The 19,046-nt window shown below is 39.4% G+C and overlaps 1 protein-coding gene across 1 annotated transcript in view; it reads right to left on the bottom strand.

Moving 5' to 3' along the window:
- The window catches only part of LOC105530787 (fibronectin type III domain containing protein 3C1-like), a gene marked incomplete at its 5' end in the record, with an annotated part of 37,756 nt that extends 19,048 nt beyond the window's left edge, over positions 1-18,708 (bottom strand). Inside the window, 6 exon segments of the mRNA XM_011968469.1 lie at positions 12,076-12,883; positions 13,793-13,926; positions 13,928-13,971; positions 15,850-15,926; positions 17,494-17,569; positions 18,597-18,708. Coding sequence (XP_011823859.1) covers positions 12,076-12,883; positions 13,793-13,926; positions 13,928-13,971; positions 15,850-15,926; positions 17,494-17,569; positions 18,597-18,708 — 1,251 coding nt within the window.
- Positions 18,709-19,046: the final 338 nt, after the last annotated feature.

The raw sequence follows: 19,046 nt of genomic DNA, 5'->3' as shown, positions 1-19,046 counted from the left end.
GTATGGGGATGAGATTTGTAGCCTGACCCTGAGTAGGGGAGGAGACTCCACTGTTATAACACAGAGAAAAGTGGTGCATGAGTTGGTATGGTGCCACAGGAGCTGGGCACCACTTCCTTTCTAATACTGGACTGGAAAGATTCTGGTCTGTTAGCTGAGGTTTCTGCCACAGGGCATTTCATGGTCCAGAATGCCTGGAATGGCGTAGCAATCTGGGCATGGGAAGCCAGATGCCAGACCTGCCAGGTCAGGGGTGTGGGAGGTGAGTGGTCCCCACAGCTGCCTGCTGAGCTGAAAACCATGGGCTGTCTCTCTTCCCCTGAGTGGGCTCTGTGACACAAGGGGATGCCCCTGTCCGTCTTTGGAGGGTTGTCCTGGTGGCCTGAGAGTGGTCCTTAGACCCCCTTAAAAGTTGGCTCTTGCACCCACATTGGAGAGCCTGGTCATGGGCTCACCTGACCTAGCCCCGCCCACCTTTGCCCCATCCAGGTGCCTTGGTGAAAGAGCGTGTGATGGGACCCCTGAGAGCCTTATGCCCTACCCATCACCAGGAACACCTGGGTACTTCCCTCAGTAGACAAAAGCCAAGCGAAAAATTCCACTGCTATGGCTGTAACTGCCTCTCACCTGCAAGTGCCACCTACTGGCCAGGAGGTCAAACTGCGTGGCTCATCACAACTTCAGCTGACCTCCTTGTACAGTGCTCAGCCAGATCATACCTTCAACAGCTGCCTACTGGCCTGCAGGGTCAACTGCACAGCCTAATATAATTTCTACTGACAGAAGTGTACAGCGCTGGAAAACAAGATAAGCCTCCTGAGGTATTTAACTTTGGTCTCTGCAGGAGAAAGTGAGCCTGACCACATGTACAGCACACTCCTACTACAACCTAAAAACAACTAGTATTTGAGAAAACCACTACACTAAGGCTATCTATAATCAAGGAATTCATAAAGAGCCTTGGCCCCCTGAAAGCACATAGAAATAAAACCAAAGGTCCCTACCTAACATAGGAAGGGAAGAAAAAAATCCCACCTGAACAAAAGTAAATTCAAAAGCAAGTGACAGCTTCTACAGATGACAAGAAAACAGCACAAGAACTCTAGCACCATGAAGAAATGGAATAGAATCAGGACCACACTAGCTCTCTAGCAATGGATCCTAACCAAAATGAAAACTTTGAATGACAGAAAAAAAATTCAAGATACGGGTTAGAAGAAAGCTCAATGAGATCCAGAGAAAGTTGAAAATGAACACACAGAAAGCAGAAAAAACAATTCAGGAGATGAAAGATGAGATAGATGTAACAAAAACAACAGCAAACAAAACTTTTGGAAGTGAAAATTTCACTGAAGGAATTTCAAAACACACATAAAAGCTTTAACAACAGACTAGACCAAGCAGAAGAAATAATTTCAGAGTTTGAAAGGCAGTCTTTTGAAGTAACACACTTGGACCAAAAGAAAAAAGAATTTTAAAAAATGAACAAAGTCTTTGAGAAACATGGGATTATGTAAAGCTACCAAACCTATGACTTACAGGCATTTCTGAGAGAAGAGAAGAAAAAATGAGAAGTTTGTAAAATATATTTGAGGGAATAATTCAGGAAAATTCCCCTAATCTTTCTAAAGAGGTACACATCCAAATACAAGAAATGCAGAGGACACCTGGAAGATACTATACAAAACAAGCATGTGTTAGGCCATTCTTGTATCGCTATAAAGAAATACCTGAGACTGGATAATTTATAAAGAGAAGAGTTTTAACTGGCTTACTATTCTACAGGATTTACAGAAAACATGGTTCTGGTATATGCTAGGCTTCTAGGGTGGCCTAAGGAAGCTTACAATCATGGTAGGAGGTGAAGGTGGAGCAGGCACATCAAATGGCAAAAGCAGGAGCAAGTGAGAGAGAGAGAGTGGGTAGGGGAGCTGCCACACACTTTTAAATGACCAAATGTTGTGAGAACTCATTCACTGTGATGGTTAATACTGAGTATCAGTTTGATTGGATTGAAGGATGCAAAGTATTGATCCTGGGCATGTCTGTGAGGGTGTTGCCAAAGGAGATTAACATTTGAGTCAGTAGTCTGGGAAAGGCAGATCCACACTTAATCTGGATGGGGGGCAGCATCTAATCAGCTGCCAGTCCGGCCAGAATATAAAGCAGGCAGAAAATCGTGAGAAGGTTAGACTGGCTTAGCCTCCCAGCCTACATCTTTCTCCCATGCTGGATGCTTCCTGCCCTCGAACATCAGACTCCAAGTTCTTCAGCTTTGGGACTCAGACTGGCTTCCTTGCTCCTCAGCTTGCAGATGGCCTATTGTGGGACCTTGTGATTGTGTGAGTTAATACTACTTAATATACTTATATATATATATATTCTAATATATATATTAGTATATATGTTCTATTAGTTCTGTATCTCTAGAGAACTCTGACTAATATAGATTTTGTTACCAGGAGTGGTTCTAGAGCATCAGAATATTAAGGATGGAGTCATTTCATTGATTTGGGGGTTTCTGGAGTTGGCTGCTTAATATGACTAGACCCCAAAATGCTAAGGACTCTACTTCTAATAGTGTGGAGAATACTGATAGTCCATTGCGTGAACTGTTTAGAGAGTTATGCAAAATAATGCATTTGACACTTCTGATTCACCACTCATGAGAGGTAAAGAGTTTAGGGACTCTATACATAATAACTTTGATTATATGTGCAGAACCAAGGAACACAGTAAAGTTGGCTGGTTGCTCCTAAGTTCACTGGACAAAGTGATGAAAGAAAATGAAGAATTCAGGGATCCTAACTCCTGGCTTCAGAAGCAGTTACTGAGCCTCAAGTTTGTTAAGATTGCCCTGAGTGATAGTATTATCTTCTGTAGAGAAAGAGCTATAATTGTGGAAAAACAGATACAAACTCCTATCATGTGAGTGGCTTACTTGAAATAAAAGGGCAATGCACAGCCTTGCCATGTGTCTACTGTTAAAGTGAGGGCATTGATTGGAAAAGAATGAGATCATGCAACTTGGAATTGGGACCGTGATGAAGCTGGGGACATTGAGCTTATAAACTCCAATGAACCATTTTTTTGCCAGAAGAAATAGCTTCTCCACCCCCAGTCGTGGCAACATCCCCTCCCCAACCCATGCTGCCATCAGCCTTTCCATCTTTGTCTGAGATAAACCCTTCACTGCCTGAGGCAACAGTGATGGCCTCCCCTAAGGCAGTTGCCAAGCAAGATGTTTATTCTCCTCAGGAGCCACCCCCAACACCCCTGTTTGCTTCTAGACCTATAACTAAAGTCGTGGCAGGCCCCTAGAAGTGAGATTCAGAGTGTGACCCATTTGGAGGTGCACTACACTCGAAAAAAACTGATTGAGTTTTCTAATCCATATAAGCAGAAATCTGGATAACAGGAATGGGAATGGATATTAAGGGTAATGATGGAAGGAACATAGAGTTGGATCAGGCTGAATGTATTGATTTGGGCCCAGTAAGTAGGGATTCTGCATTTAATGTTGAAGCTCAGGGAGTTAGAAAAGGTTCTAATAGTTTATTTGCTTTGTTAGCTGAAATATGGATTAAAAGATGGCCTACTGTGAGCGAGCTGGAAATGCCCGCTCTCTATTGGTTTAATGTAAAGGATGGGATCCAAAGTCTTAGGGATATTGGGATGGTGGAGTGGATTAGTCACTTTAGACCTACTCATCACAGCTGGGACAGTCCAGAAGATATACCCTTGACCAATGCCTTGAGAAATAGATTTGTGACGGTAGCACCTGCATCTTTGAAGAGCCCTGTAATTGCTTTTCTCTGTATGTCAGATCTAGCAGTGGGAACCACAGTCATTCAACTACAAAATTTAAGTACAATGGGAATAATTGGATCCTGAGGTGGCAGAGGCCAAGTGGTGGTACTCAGCTGTCAAAGGCAAGGTAGATGTAACTACTGTAATGGACAGCAGAGGCAAAGCAGCAATCAGAATAGTCTGACTCATGTAGAGCTCTGGCATTGGCTAATTAATCATGGTGTTCCTAGAAGTGAGATTGATAGGAAGCCTACTACATTCATACTTAATTTATATAAGCAGAAAACTTCCAGGTTGAATGGACAAAAGACTAATTTGAATTCTAAAAACAGAGAATCACAGCCCCTCAATCGATTTCCAGACTTGGGCTAGTGACAAATCTGGAACCGCTTGAATGAAGGGGTGGCCAGGTCCCCTTGAGGAAGAAACCCCTACACTACCAGCAATTTAAGCTGTTAATCTTTCTCTCATCCTTCCCTAAGGAGAGCTCTGGCATTTTACCAGGGTAACTGTGCACTGGGGAAAGGGCAAACGATCCGACGTTTCGGGAACTACTGGATACTGCCTCTGAGCAGATGTTGATACTGGGGGGGCCAAAACGTCATTGTGGTCCTCCAGTTAAAGTAGAGACTTATGGAGGTCAGGTAATTAATGGAGTTTTGGCTCAGGTTCAACTTACAGTGAGACCAGTGGGTCCTCAGACTCATCCTGTGGTCATTTTCCCAGTGCCAGAATGCATAATTGGCATAGACACACTTAGTAGCTGGCAGAACCCCCACATTGGCTCCCTGACTGGTAGGGTGAGGGCTATTATGGTGGGAAAAGTCAAATGGAAGCCATTAGAGCACAGCTACCTAGAAAAATAGTAAATCAAAAACAATATAGCATCCCTGGAGGGATTGCAGAGATTAGTGCCACCAAGGACTTGAAAGATGTAGGGGTGGTGATTCCCACCACATCCCCATTAAGCTCTCCTATTTGGCCTCTGCAAAAGACAGATGGATTTTGGAGAATGACAGTGGATTATTGTACACTTAACCAAGTGGTGACTCCAATTGCAGCTGCTGTATCAGATGCGGTTTCATTGCTTGAGCAAATTAACACATCTCCTGGTACCTGGTATGCAGCCACTGACTTGGCAAATGCTTTTTTTCTCCATTCTTGTCCATAGGACCCACCAGAGGCAATTTGCCTTCAGTTGGCAAGACCAGCAATATACCTTTATTGTCCTAGCTCAGGGTTATATCAACTCTCTGGCTTTATGTCGTAATCTTATTCAGTGATCTGGAGTGGCTGGCAAGATAACCAAATAGAAACAGCTCCAGTCTGCAGCTCCCAGTGAGATCAATGCAGAAGGCAGGTGACTTCTGCATTTCCAACTGACATACCTGGCTCATCTCATTGGGACTGGTTAGAAAGTGGGTGCAGCCCATGGGGAATGAGCCAAAGCAGGGTTGAGTGTCACCTCACCTGGGAAGCGCAAAGGGTCAGGGAAATCCCTGCCCTCGCCAAGGGAAGCTGTGAGGGACTGTGCCATGAGAAACAGTGCATTCCAGCCCAGATACTACGCTCATCCCATGGTCTTCACAACCTTCAGACCAGGAGATTCCCTTGGGTGTCTACACCACCAGGGCACTGGGTTTCAAGAACAAAACTGGGCGGCTGTTTGGGCAGACACTGAGCTAGCTGCAGGAGTTGTTCTTCATACCCCAGTGGTGCCTGGAATGCCAGCGAGACAGAACTGTTCACTCCCCTGGAAAGGGTCCTGAAGCCAGGGAGCCAAGTGGTCTAGCTCAGCAGATCCCACCCCCATGGAACCCAGCAAGCTAAGATCCACTGGCTTGAAATTCTTGCTACCAGCACAGCAGTCTGAAGTGGACCAACACTTGAGCTTGGTGGGGGGTGGGGCATCCACCATTACTGAGGATTGAGTAGGATGTTTTCCCCTCACAGTGTAAACAAAGCCTCTGGGAAGTTCGAACTCGGTGGAGTCCATTGCAGCTCCGCAAAGCTGCTGTAGCCAGAAGGCCTGTTTAGATTCCTCCTCTCTGGGCAGGGCATCTCTGAAAGAAAGGCAGCATCCCTAGTCAGGGCATTATAGATAAAACTCCCATCTCCCTGGGACAGAGCACCTGGGGGAAGGGGTGGCTGTGGGTGCAGCGTCAGCAGACATTCCTGGCTGCCGGCTCTGAAGAGAGCAGCGGATCTGCCAGCACAGCACTTGAGCTCTGCTGAGGGACAGACTGCCTCCTTAAGTGGGTCCCTGATCCCCGTGCCTTCTGACTTGGAGACACCTCCCAGCAGGGGTCGGCAGACACCTCATACAGGAGAGCTCTGACTGGCATCTGGCAGGTGCCCCTCTGGATAGGGAGGGACGAAGCTTCCAGAAAAAGAAACAGGCAGCAATCTTTGCTGTTCTACAGCCTCTGCTGGTAATACCCAGGAAAACAGGGTCTGGAGTGGACTTCCAGCAAACTCCAGCAGATCTGCAGCAGAGGGGCCTGACTGTTAGAAGAAGAACTAACAAACAGAAAGAAATAGCATCAACATCAACAATAAGGATGTCCACAGAAACCCCATCTGAAGGTCCCCAACATAGAAGACCAAAGGTAGATAAATCCATGAAGATGAGGAAAAACCAACACAAAAAGGGTGAACATTCCAAAAACTGCAACGCTTCTCCTCCAAAGGATCACAACTCCTCACCAACAAGGGAACAAAACTGGACGAAGAATGAATTTGGCGAATTGACAGAAGTAGGCTTCAGAAGGTGGGTAATAACAAACTCTCCGGGCTAAAGGAGCATATTCTCATGCAATGCAAGGAAGCTAAGAACTTTGAAAAAAGGTTAGAGAAATTGCTAACTAGAATAACCAGTTTAGAGAAGAACATAAATGACCTAATGGAGCTAAAAAACACAACATGAGAACTTTTTGAAGCATACACAAGTATCAATTGCCAAATTGATCAAGTGGAAGGAAGGATATCAGGGATTGAAAATCAACTCAATGAAATAGAGCATGAAGACAAGATTAGAGAAAAAAGAATGAAAACGAATGAACAAGGCCTCCAAGAAATAGGGGACTATGTGAAAAGACCAAACCTACGTTTGATTGGTGTACCTTACGGTGACGAGGAGAATGGAATCAAGTTGGAAAACACTCTTCAGGATATTATCCAGGAGAACTTCCCCAACCTAGCAAGACAGGCCAGCATTCAAATTTAGGAAATACAGAGAACACCACAAAGATACTCCTTGAGAAGAGCAACCCCAAGACACATAATTTTCAGATTCACCAAGCCTGAAATAAGGGAAAAAATATTAAGGGCAGCCAGAGAGAAGGGTGGGGTTACCCACAAAGGGAAGCCCATGAGACTAACAGGAGATCTCTCTGCGGAAACCCTACAAACCAGAAGAGGGTGGGGGCCAATATTCAACATAGTATTGGAAGTTCTGCCCAGGGCAATCAGGCAAGATAAAGAAATAAAGGGCATTCAAATAGGAAAAGAGAAAGTCAAATTGTTTCTGTTTGCAGATGACATGATTGTATATTTAGAAAACCTTATAGTCTCAGCCCAAAATCTCCTTAAGCTGATAAGCAACTTCAGCAAAATCTCAGGATACAAAATCAATGTGCAAAAATCACGAGCATTCCTATACACCAATAATAGATAAACAGAGAGTCAAATCATGAGTAAACTACCATTCGCAATTGCTACAAAGAGAATAAAATACCTAGGAATACAACTTACAAGGGATGTGAAGGACCTCTTCATGGAGAACTACAAACCACTGCTCAAGGAAATAAGAGAGGACACAAACAAGTGGAAAAACATTCCATACTCATGGATAGGAAGAATGAATATCGTGAAAATGGTCATACTGCCCAAAGTAATTTATAGATTCAATGCTATCCCCATCAAGCTACCATTGACTTTCTTCACAGAATTAGAAAAAACTACTTTAAATTTCATATGGAACCAACAAAGAGCCTGTATAGCCAAGGAAATCCTAAGGAAAAAGAACAAAGCTGGAGGCATCATGCTACCTGACGTCAAACTATACTAAAAGGCTACAGTAAACAAAACAGCATGATACTGGTTCCAAAATAGATATATAGACCAATGGAACAGAAGAGAGGCCTCAGAAATAATGCCACACATCTACAACCATCTGATTTTCGACAAACCTGACAAACACAAGCAATGGGGAAAGGATTCCCTATTTAATAAATGGTGTTGGGAAAACTGGCTAGCCATATTCAGAAAACTGAAGCTGGACCCCTTCCTTACACCTTCTACAAAAATTAACTCAAGGTGGATTAAAGATTTAAATGTAATACCTTAAACCATAAAAACCCTAGAGGAAAACCTAGGCAATGCCATTCAGGACATAGGCATGGGCAAAGACTTCATGACTAAAACACCAAAAGCTATGGCAACAAAAGCCAAAATTGACAAATTGGATCTAATTAAACTAAAGAGCTTCTGCAGAGCAAAATAAACTATCATCAGAGTGAACAGGCAATGTACAGAATAGGAGAAAATTTTTGCAATCTACTCATCTGACAAAGGGCTAATATCCAGAATCTACAAAGAACTTAAACAAATTTACAAGAAAAAAAGGATATGAACAGACACTTCTCAAAAGAAGACGTTTATGCAGCCAACAAAGATGAAAAAAGTGCATCATCACTGGTTGTTAGAGAAAATGCAGATCAAAACCACAATGAGATACCATCTCATGCCAGATAGAATGGCAATCATTAAAAAGTCAGGAAACAACAGATGCTGGAGAGGATGTGGAGAAACAGGAATGCTTTTACACTGTTGGTGGGAGTGTAAATTAGTTGAACCATTGTGGAAGACAGTGTGGTGATTCCTCAAGGATCTAGAACCAGAAATACCATTTGACTCAGCAATCTCATTACTGGGTATATACCCAAAGGATTGTAAATCATTCTACTATAGTGACACATGCACACGTATGTTTATTGCAGCACTATTCACAATAGCAAAGATTTGGAACCAACCCAAATGCCCATCAATGATAGACTGGATAAAGAAAATGTGGCACATATACACCATGGAATACTATACAGCCATAAAAAAGGATGAGTTTATGTCCTTTGCAGGGACATGGATGAAGCTGGGAACCATCATTCTCAGCAAACTGACTCAGGTACAGAAAACCAAACACTGCATGTTCTCATTCATAAGTGGGAGTTGAACAATGAGAACACATAGACACAGGGAGGGGAACATCACATACCAGGGCCTGTTGGGGAATGGGGGGCTTGGGCAGGGATAGCATTAGGAGAAATACCTAATGTAGATGGTGGTTTGATGGGTACAGCAAACCACCATGGCATGTGTATGCGTATTTAACAAACCACGTTTTGCACATGTATCCCAGAACTTTATATATGTAAATATTATACATATAATATTATTATATATATAGTATATTTATTATATGTATATCACTCAATGCCACTAATCATCATACAAATGCAAATTAAAACCACAATGAGATATCATCCTACACAAGTCCAAATGTTTATTATTGAAAAGTCACAAAATATCAGATGTTGGTATTGATGTGGGGAAAAGGCAACCTTCATTTGCTGTCAGTGAGAATGTAAATTAGTACAACCTCTTTGGAAAATAGTATGGAGATATCTCAAAGAAATAAAAATAAAGCTATTATTTGACCCAGCAATCCCACTACTGGGGATTTACCCATGGGAAAAAATTATTACATAAAAACATCAGCATCTTTATGTTTCTTGCAGCACTATTCACAGCAGCAAAGTTATGGAATCAACCTTAGCAGATGGTTGGAAAAAGACAATGCGGTATATATACACCATGGGATACTATGCAGCTATGAAAAGAATGAAATAATGTCTTTTGCAGCAACATAAATGGAGCTGAAGTCCATTATCGTAAGTGAAATAATTCAGAATCAGAAAATAAAATATTGCATGTTTTCACTTACAAGTGGGAGCTGAACAATGGGTACTCATGGACATAAAGATGGAAGTAATAGACACTGGGGACTCCAAAAGGGGGGTTGGTAGGGGATTAAATATTACCTACTGGTGGAGCAGAATAGATAACTTAGATATAAAAGTCACACCTCTACAGCCATCTTATCTTTGACAAAGTTGGAAAAAAAAGCAATGGAGAAAGTCTCTCTATTCAGTAAATGGTGCTGGGATATTTGGCTAGCTGTATGCAAAAGAATGAAACTGAACCCCTATCTATTCCATGTACAAAAATTAACTCAAGATGGATCAAAGATTCAATGTAAGAACTGAAACTATAAAAATCCTAGAAGAAAACTTAGGAAACAGCATTCTGGATATCAGCCTTGGCAGATAATTTATGACTAAGTCCTCACAAGCAATTGCAACAAAACCAAAAATTGACAAATGTGAACCAAATAGATGAAAGAGCTTCTACGTAGCAAAAGAGATATCAAGGGAGTAAACAGACAACCTATAGAATGAAAGAAAATATTCACAAACTATGCATCTGACAAAGCTCTAATATCCTGAATTTATAAGGAACTTAGACAATTCAGTAAGCAAAAAATAACCCCATTAAAAAGTGCACAAAATACATGAATATATGCTTCTGAAAAGAAGACTTACGAGTGGCTAAGAAACATTAAAATGTCCTTCACATCAGTAATGTCAGAAAAGAGCAAATCAAAACCACAATGAGATACCGTAATAATAGTCAGAATGGCTATTATTAAAAAGTCAAATAACAAGAGAGGCTGGCAAGCCTGTGGAGAATAGGGAACACTCATACACTGTTTGTAGGAATGTAAATTAGTTTAACCACCATGGAAAACAGTTTGGAGATGTCTCACAGAATTTAAAAACAGAACCACCATTTGACTCAGCAATCTCATTATTGGGTATATACCCAAAGGAAAATAAATCTTTCTATCAAAAAGATTCGTGCACTTGTATGTTCATTACAGCACCATTCACAATAGCAAATAAATGGAATCAACCTTGATGCCCATCAGTGATGGACTGCATAAAGAAAATGTGGTACATATATACAACGGCATACTATGAAACCATAAAAAATAAAATAATGTCCTTTGCAGCAACATGGATAGAGATGGAGGCCATTATCCTAAGTGAATTAACGCAGGAACAGAATACCAAATACTGCATGTTCTCACTTATAAGTGGGAGCTAAACACTGGGTACATGTGGACATAAAGATGGGAACAATAGGCACTGGAGACTACTAGAGGGGAGAAGAAGGGAGGGGGCAAGGGTTGAAAAAGTACTTGTTGGGTACTATACTGACTACCTGGGTAATGGGATCATTCGAACCCCAAACCTCAGCATCACACAATATAATCATGTAACAAATCTGTACATGGACTCCATGAATCTAAAGTAAAAGTTGTAATTATTTAAAAATTACCTATTGTGTATAATGTTCACTATTTGGGTGATGGGTACACTGGAAGCCCAAACCTCATCATTATGCAATATATCCATGTAACAAACTTGAACTTATACCCCTCGAATCTAAAATTTTTTTAAAAGAGAAAAATAATAAAAAGCAGCATAATCATGGTTTCATATATTATTTTGCCCTTAAGGGGGGGAAATTCTGTGATTTGCCACAAAATGGATGAATCTCTAGGATATTATGCTAAGTAACATAAACCAGGCACAGAAAGACAAATGCTGCATGATTTCACTCATGTGAAATTTAATAAAGTTGAACTCATAGAAGTAGACAGTAGAATGATGGTTACTAGAAGCTGGAGGGTAGGAGGGAGTGAATGGGGAGTTGTTGATGAAAGGATGCAAAATGTTTAAGATCTGTACACCAGGGTGCTTATAGTCAACAATATTGTATTGCATATTTTGAAATAATTAAATCGACAAATTTCAAATATCTTACCATAAAAATGATAGGTAAGTGTGGTGACAAATACGTAAATTAGCTTGATTTAAGCGTTCTGCATTTTTTGCATATGTCAAAGCATCACATTGTACCTTATAAATTGTATATATTTATGATTTGTATTAGTTTAGAAGTATTAATTTAGAAAAGAATTTAAACTTAAGGGTACAAAGAAGAAAAGAGGAAATGAAAGTAGAAAATGACACCTTAATATTAAAAATGGACTGAGATTCCTAACCATTAAGATGTTTGTTTATTGGCAACAAAACCAAACTCCTGATCTTACCTTTATCTGCAGCATTTGGTGATGGTCACTTGTTTTGTTTTCCACTTGGTTTCTGCTTGATTTCTTCACCTCCTATAGCACTCTGTTTCTTTCTATGTCTAGTCTCACTCTCAGCACTGGCAGTGTTGGAAGTATTGAGAGCATTATCAATGTCAGAAGTGCTGGGAGCATTTTCAGAGATGAAAGTGTTGGGAGCACTGTGAGAAATAGAAGAGCTTGGAGTACTGTCAATACTTGATGGTTTGGGAGTACTATCAGATGATCTGTGATTTCTGTCAGAGGTGGCAGTCTTGGGAGTATGATTAGTGCTAGAAGGGTTCAGAATGCCATCAGAAGTAGCAGGGCTCAGAGTAGTGTCTGAGATGGAAATGCTAGGGACATGGTCAATGGAAGAATTTCTGGGAGTTTTGTCAGCAATGTTAGTGCTTGGAGGGCTGTGAACAGTGTAAGTACTGGGAGTACTGTCAGTGTAAACATTTACATTGCTCGCAGTGTAGGTACCTGGAGTATTGTCCACAGTGTAAGCGTTCAAAGTATTGTCCACAGTGTAAGCGTTCAAAGTATTGTCCACAGTGTAAGCGTTCAAAGTATTGTTCACAGTGTAGGTGCTCAAAGTATTGTCAACAGTGTAGGTGCTTGGAGCATAGTTAACAGTGCTTGGAGTACCAGAAATATTGAAAAAATCATTAGTTTTGTTCGCAAGCAAAGAAGTGTTGTTAGCCACATAGCTATTCTTTTGTCCACCAACTTGTCTAGTTTTTTTCTTCATATGTTCTCCCATTTTAGCAGCTCTTTCACTGAGTTGGTTATAATTTGCTATTCCATGGGAATAGGTTTCTAAAAGAGACAATAGAATACTGTTTAATAATTATAATAATTACATATCTCAAAGCTTTTGTTTTTAGAGACAGGGTCTCACTCTGTCATCCAGGCTGGAGTGCAGTGACTCAGTCATAGCTAACTGTAATCTTGAACTCCTGGGTTCACGGGATCCTCCTGCCCTGACTTCCCAAAATGCTGGGATTACAGGCACGAGCCACAATGCTTGGCAAGGTCTTTTTTTTTCTTTTTCAAATCTAGTCAACAAAAGAACATTGATAAGCCATGCTTCGCTTTAAAAAATTTTTACTTTGCTTTCATACAGGCATTAGGGGTGTGTGTGTGTGTGTGTGTATGCATACGCACATTTATAATGTATTGATAGGTACAGATAGAGAAACATGAGTAAATACAGTGTTTTCCTAGGTAGTAACTTTACTTCCAAGTTTTACGTTCTTAAATCTAAATTTGAGCTTCTAGTGTATTTTGTATTTTTAGTATATGGCGTTAACAATCAAAACATTTTTAATAATTGTTCAATCTGATATTATAGATCCAGTAAGTAAAAATAAATACCACAAATTACATACTACGTCAAAGTACAGCAAACACTTAAGGAAAATTTGAATTTATAGAACATTTGCCCAAGATGTAAACTTTAGACAAAATGCTTATGCACGAGCGTTTTGCCTAGGGATTGTCATCAATCCTAATATAAATGCATTAAATGCAATCATTTATGGAAGTGTTACTATCTTCCTCTTTTCATTTTAATAATTATCCAAGGTTGCTGATTTTAACAAACTCAAAATATTTCCTGTTTAAGAAAATTATATACTACCATGATGTTCTTGGTATATACACGTTGCTGGTAGTGGCGAGAGTGGTGGCGGTGGTGGTGGCGGCCACAGCTGCTATGGCACAGACTCTTGGATGTAGGTGGTGGAAATTCCTCTTGAGCTGAGGGATACATAAGCTGAGGGGCTTGTGGATATAAAGGAGAGGATGGTGTTATAAAGTGTGTTACTTGTATAGGTGCAGGCATGGATGTGTGATAGTTGTCTGAGAACAATGATAATTTTGCGAATCCCATTTTCTTCTACTACCTAAGATGGAAGAAAGAATAATATAAAAATATTAGAATCCATAAAAATCAGCATTTTGCTCTGTTAAACTTTGTATTTATATTATATGCTTTTAATTTAGAAACGAAAAACAATTTTCAAGTGAAACTATAATGTCAAGCAGGAGGCAAGGTAATTCTTCTTTTTCCCCACATGTATTGCTTTTAAAGAGGTTATATTTTTAAATTTAAATTTTATTTTATTCTATTTTATTTTATTTTATTTTTTTTGAGACGGAGTCTTGCTGTGTCGCCCTGGTTGGGGTGCAGTGGCGAGATCTCGGTTCACTGCAAGCTCCGCCTCCCGGGTTCACGCCATTCTCCTGCCTCAGCCTCCGGAGTAGCTGGGGCTACAGAAAATAGGTTATTTTTTGACAATAGATAATATATTGACATGATTCAAAACCATAAAGTATAAAGAAGCGTATGATTAAAAGTTTCCCAGCAGGGTGCCATGGCTTAAGCCTGTAATCCTAGCATTTTGGGAGGCCGAGGTGGGCGGATCACCTGAGGTAAGGAGTTTGAGACCAACCTGGCCAACACGGTGAAACCCCCTCTCTACTAAAAAAACAAAACAAAACAAAACAATAATTAGCCGGGCGTGGTGGCGGACGCCATGGCGGGCGCCTGTAATCCCAGCTACTCGGGAGGCTGAGGCAGGAGAATCGCTTGAACCCGAGAGGTGGAGTTTGCAGTGAGCCGAGATCATGCCACTACATTCCAGCCTGGGCGACAGAACGAGACTCAGTCTAAAAAAAAAAAAAAAAGTAACCCTATCTGTTCAATACCTTCCCAACAGATAACTACTGTTCTTAGTTTCTTATGAATCCTTCCAGAATTTCTTTATACCTGTACAAGCAAATAAGAATGCATATTCTTATTTTTCCTTTATTTTTTATTACATAAAAGGTAGAATTGTACGACTTTGTAACTTGAACTCAGCGTTAATCTTGAAGGACTCTCTGTATCAAAGTAGATAGAGCTTCTCTATTATTATTATTATTTTTTGCATAGCCAAAGAGTGCTCCCTTATGTGGATGTACTATACAGTCACCCATTGACAAGCATGTGGGCTGTTTTCAGCCTTTTGTGGTTATAAACAGTATTGTAATGAATAATCTTGTATATTTTTCATTCCAAATTTGTGAAAATATATCTGTAGGATAAATTTCTTAACGTGGAATTGGTGGGTGAAAGGATTATGCATTTGTATTTTCATTAGATATTGCCCAATAGATAATTCCATTAAGAATTAAACCACATTAAATTTATTTATTTAGCATGTTATTCATATCCACAGCTGTGCAATAAACACAACGAAATAAGCCACTAAGGTAAACACTATGAAGAAGTAGAAAAAGTCATATTTTCAATTATAAAAATTTCCTAGGCTATGGAATATCTTATTAATCTTTATAGGAGTTATAGCTTCCTGCTCATTTTAGGCACCTGGCAAATATTTATGGAATTTCTTAAAAGTGCCCCTAGCAGTCTGGGAATGAAATACTTCTGAACTGAAAATGCAAAGTAATTTTAGGGACTAAAACACACACATTATCAGAAGCCATTAGTGTAGCAATTTTGCTAGATAAGATGGGTGAAAATACTGAAAAACCAAAAAAAAAAAAAAAAAAGGAAGATTAGTGAATATTAAGAGATCCAAATTCACTGGACGAATTAAACATCGTTTATAAGGCAATCTAAAAGAGGACTGGTTTGGTTAAATGCAATGGCTTTTAGCAATGATGATAACAGTAAAATAAATAAATAAATAACATGCCAGAAGTTATCTTATATAGTGACATAATGAAAAATGTTAAATGATAGAGCTAAACATCAAGTAAAAACCACATGAGCATACCTGAGACATGTAGCCAGGAGGGAGATAGATTGATGGCAAAGTACCAGGTGGTGACATCAGAGGAACATCAGCTGATCCTAAAAGAGAATTATTTTAATAAATACTGTAATAACATTAAACAAAGTCCTTCACAGGAGTCAGTTAACTTTGTACAGTCAAAACCAGCTCCAAGCTTTAATAATAGTCAGCTATTTTACCAGGTGGTGACATCAGAGGAACATCAGTTGATCCTAAAAGAGAATTATTTTAATAAATACTGTAATAACATTAAACAAAGGCCTTTACAGGAGTCAGTTAACTTTGTACAATCAAAACCAGCTCCAAGCTTTAATAATCGTCAGCTATTTTGAAAATATGTGTTGTTTACTCACAAGCATGAGTCAGAGTGTAGATGAATTGATGAAAATTAATCACAACTAATGGGAGAATAACCAAGGCATGGTTTAAATTTAAACTATAAAAAATATTGGTAATTCCTACTGCTAATGAAAATCAACTATCATACCAGCCTTCTGGTATAATTGTACCTTTACTTATCTATTGTTTCTCACCTATCATGGTCATATATTGGATAATAAAAAGTTTACTCTGTAACATAACATATATTTCTTACAGTGACATTGCCTAATAAAACTTAAATTTTCATTTAAGGCTTTCCATCAAATATACTAAAGTGGTTTTTAGAAAACAGTATGTTATAAAGAAGGACCCAATAATACTCATGTGATGCCCTACTTTCATACTACGTATTTTTAGTATCTTAAACATATGATTGCATAGTATCTAAAATACAACACGGAATGGAGACTTTTAATGTTGTAATTCTTTTGTTTATCTGAAGTTATTATAATTAATGCTTAGTTCTAGAAATATATGTGGCTTTCAAGTCCTAGAATGGTAATTTACTTTGAATAATGGGAAAATAATAAATATGAATTCGTGATATATTTTGTATAGCAGCAATACGAAATCCATTGGTAGGTGATAATGTTTTTAGAAATTCTTGAGACAGCTCAAAATCACTTTAGGATACAAAATAATTGGTGTAAAACAGTCATCTCATTGAAATAATAATAAAGCTTATATGAAGCAAGTATTTATGAATTTTATATTAGTACTGAAGCAAGTCTACATGCTATATATTTGCTATCTACCTATCTATAGAGTATGTGTGTGTGTGTGTGTGTGTGTGTGTGTGAGTGTATGTCTGTATAATCACCCCTTCTACACATTGTTGTATCCTAAGTGTCCAGTAGAGGGCTGGTACATGCTAGACACTGAGTAAATACTTGTTGAATGTATGAATGAATGAGCTGTCTGAAGGCCTTAGCAATCATCTCCTATAGGAGAATAGTCTAAAACTATAATCAGCTATCAATATCTCCAAAATCTGGACTTCAAATAGAATTTTGGAATTAATCTCCTTCAGTTTTTAAAAGTACTTTACTTTTGTAGGTCTCTAGTAAGATTAGCATGATTAGCCCGGGTTATTCTATTGATACTAACCTCCTATGAGGATTATATTTAGGAGCATTTAATCTGTCTCAAACAGTAAGTGGGCTACAGTAAAGTCATTTCACATTAATATTTAATTTCACTCTATTTGATATCAAGTAACACATGCCTAATTACGCTTTAACTGACCTTGAATATTCTGAATAGTCTCATCATCAGACTTGATGGTATGGGTCTCCCCAGGGTTAACTTGAACCAACATAATCTAGAAATAATTTTTTAACGACTTCCTTTTCTATTATTCTATGAGAAATTATTATCTTTCTGAATAATATTTGGACTCACTAATTATGGGGATCTCAAGGTGCTCAAGGAGAAGAGTACAATTGGATCAATGGACATTTAGATGAAATTTAATATCCATTAATAAGACCAGATAATCCCCCACCCAAGTAAAATTTAACATAATAAGGTCATTGAAAATGGATGCATTAGCTGGGTACAGTGGCTCATGCTTGTAATCCCAGCACTGTGGGAGGCCAAGGTGGGTGAGCTGCTTGAGTTCAGGAGTTTGAGACCAGTCTGGGTAACATAGCGAGACCCTGTCTCTACTAAAAATATGAAAAATTAGCCAGGTGTGGTGCTGTGTGCCTGTGGTCCCACTACTATGGAGGCTGAGGTGGGAGGATCACTTGAACCCTGGGGATGGAGGTTGCAGTGAGCTGAGATCACACCACTGCACTCCAGCCTGAGTGACAGAGTGAGACCCTGTCTTAAATAAATAAATAAATAAATAAAATAAAAATGGGTGCATTCCATGGAATACTATGCAGCCATAAAAAGGAATGAGATCATGTCCTTCGTGGGGACACAGATGAAGCTAGAAGCCGTTATCCTCAGCAAACTAACGCAGGAACAGAAAACCAAACATGGATGTTCTCATTTATAAGTGGGACCTGAACAATGAGAACACGTGGACGCAGGGAGGGGAACAACACACACTGGGGCCTGTCGGGAGAGAGAGGGTGGGGTGGGGTGGAGAGCATCAGGAAAAATAGTTAATACTTGCAGTGCTTAATACCTAGGTGATGGGTTGATAGGTACAGCAAACCACCATGGTACGTGTTTACCTATGTAACAAACCTGCACATCCTGTACATGTACCCCAGAACTTAAAATAAAATAAAATGGGTGCATTGACATAGAAAGATCAACTCCTCTGCCCTGAAAAAAACCCCACAAGATGAAACACAAAACAGAGCTTCATATCTGAAGGTAAAATTCAGACATACTTGTTGTGTCCAGTACTGAGGACAAGAAGACCATTTGGTATATCTCTCAGGATGAGTCAACATTTGTGAATAATTAGTGATATACTGTATTGCAACAGTGGTGTCTAGATGACTAGATACCAGGACACCAGTTTAAACTGTCTAGGCCAGTTTAAAGCTGGACATCTACAATAAGACAACCTCTAATTAGGTTGGGCAGTCAAATTTCATCTTTTTAACTCATAGGGATAGATGCATGCTTATTTTGTTTACACATGACTTCTGAGAGTATTGCAGGAGTTTTAATCAAAGAAAGCAAATAATTAAAATAGTAGCAGTAGTAATAATAGTAATAGATAACACATATTGCTCTCTTACAACATGCTAGGTACTGTTCTAAGCATTATTCATGCATTAGCTCATTTAATCCTTACTATCACTATATGAAGTTATTTTGTAAATGTTTATTAT

Source organism: Mandrillus leucophaeus, unplaced genomic scaffold (assembly GCF_000951045.1).
Source record: "Mandrillus leucophaeus isolate KB7577 unplaced genomic scaffold, Mleu.le_1.0 Scaffold844, whole genome shotgun sequence".
Taxonomy (NCBI): domain Eukaryota; kingdom Metazoa; phylum Chordata; class Mammalia; order Primates; family Cercopithecidae; genus Mandrillus; species Mandrillus leucophaeus.
The sequence above is the reverse complement of the archived record's forward strand: the minus strand, read 5'-3'. Positions and strand labels throughout refer to the sequence as shown.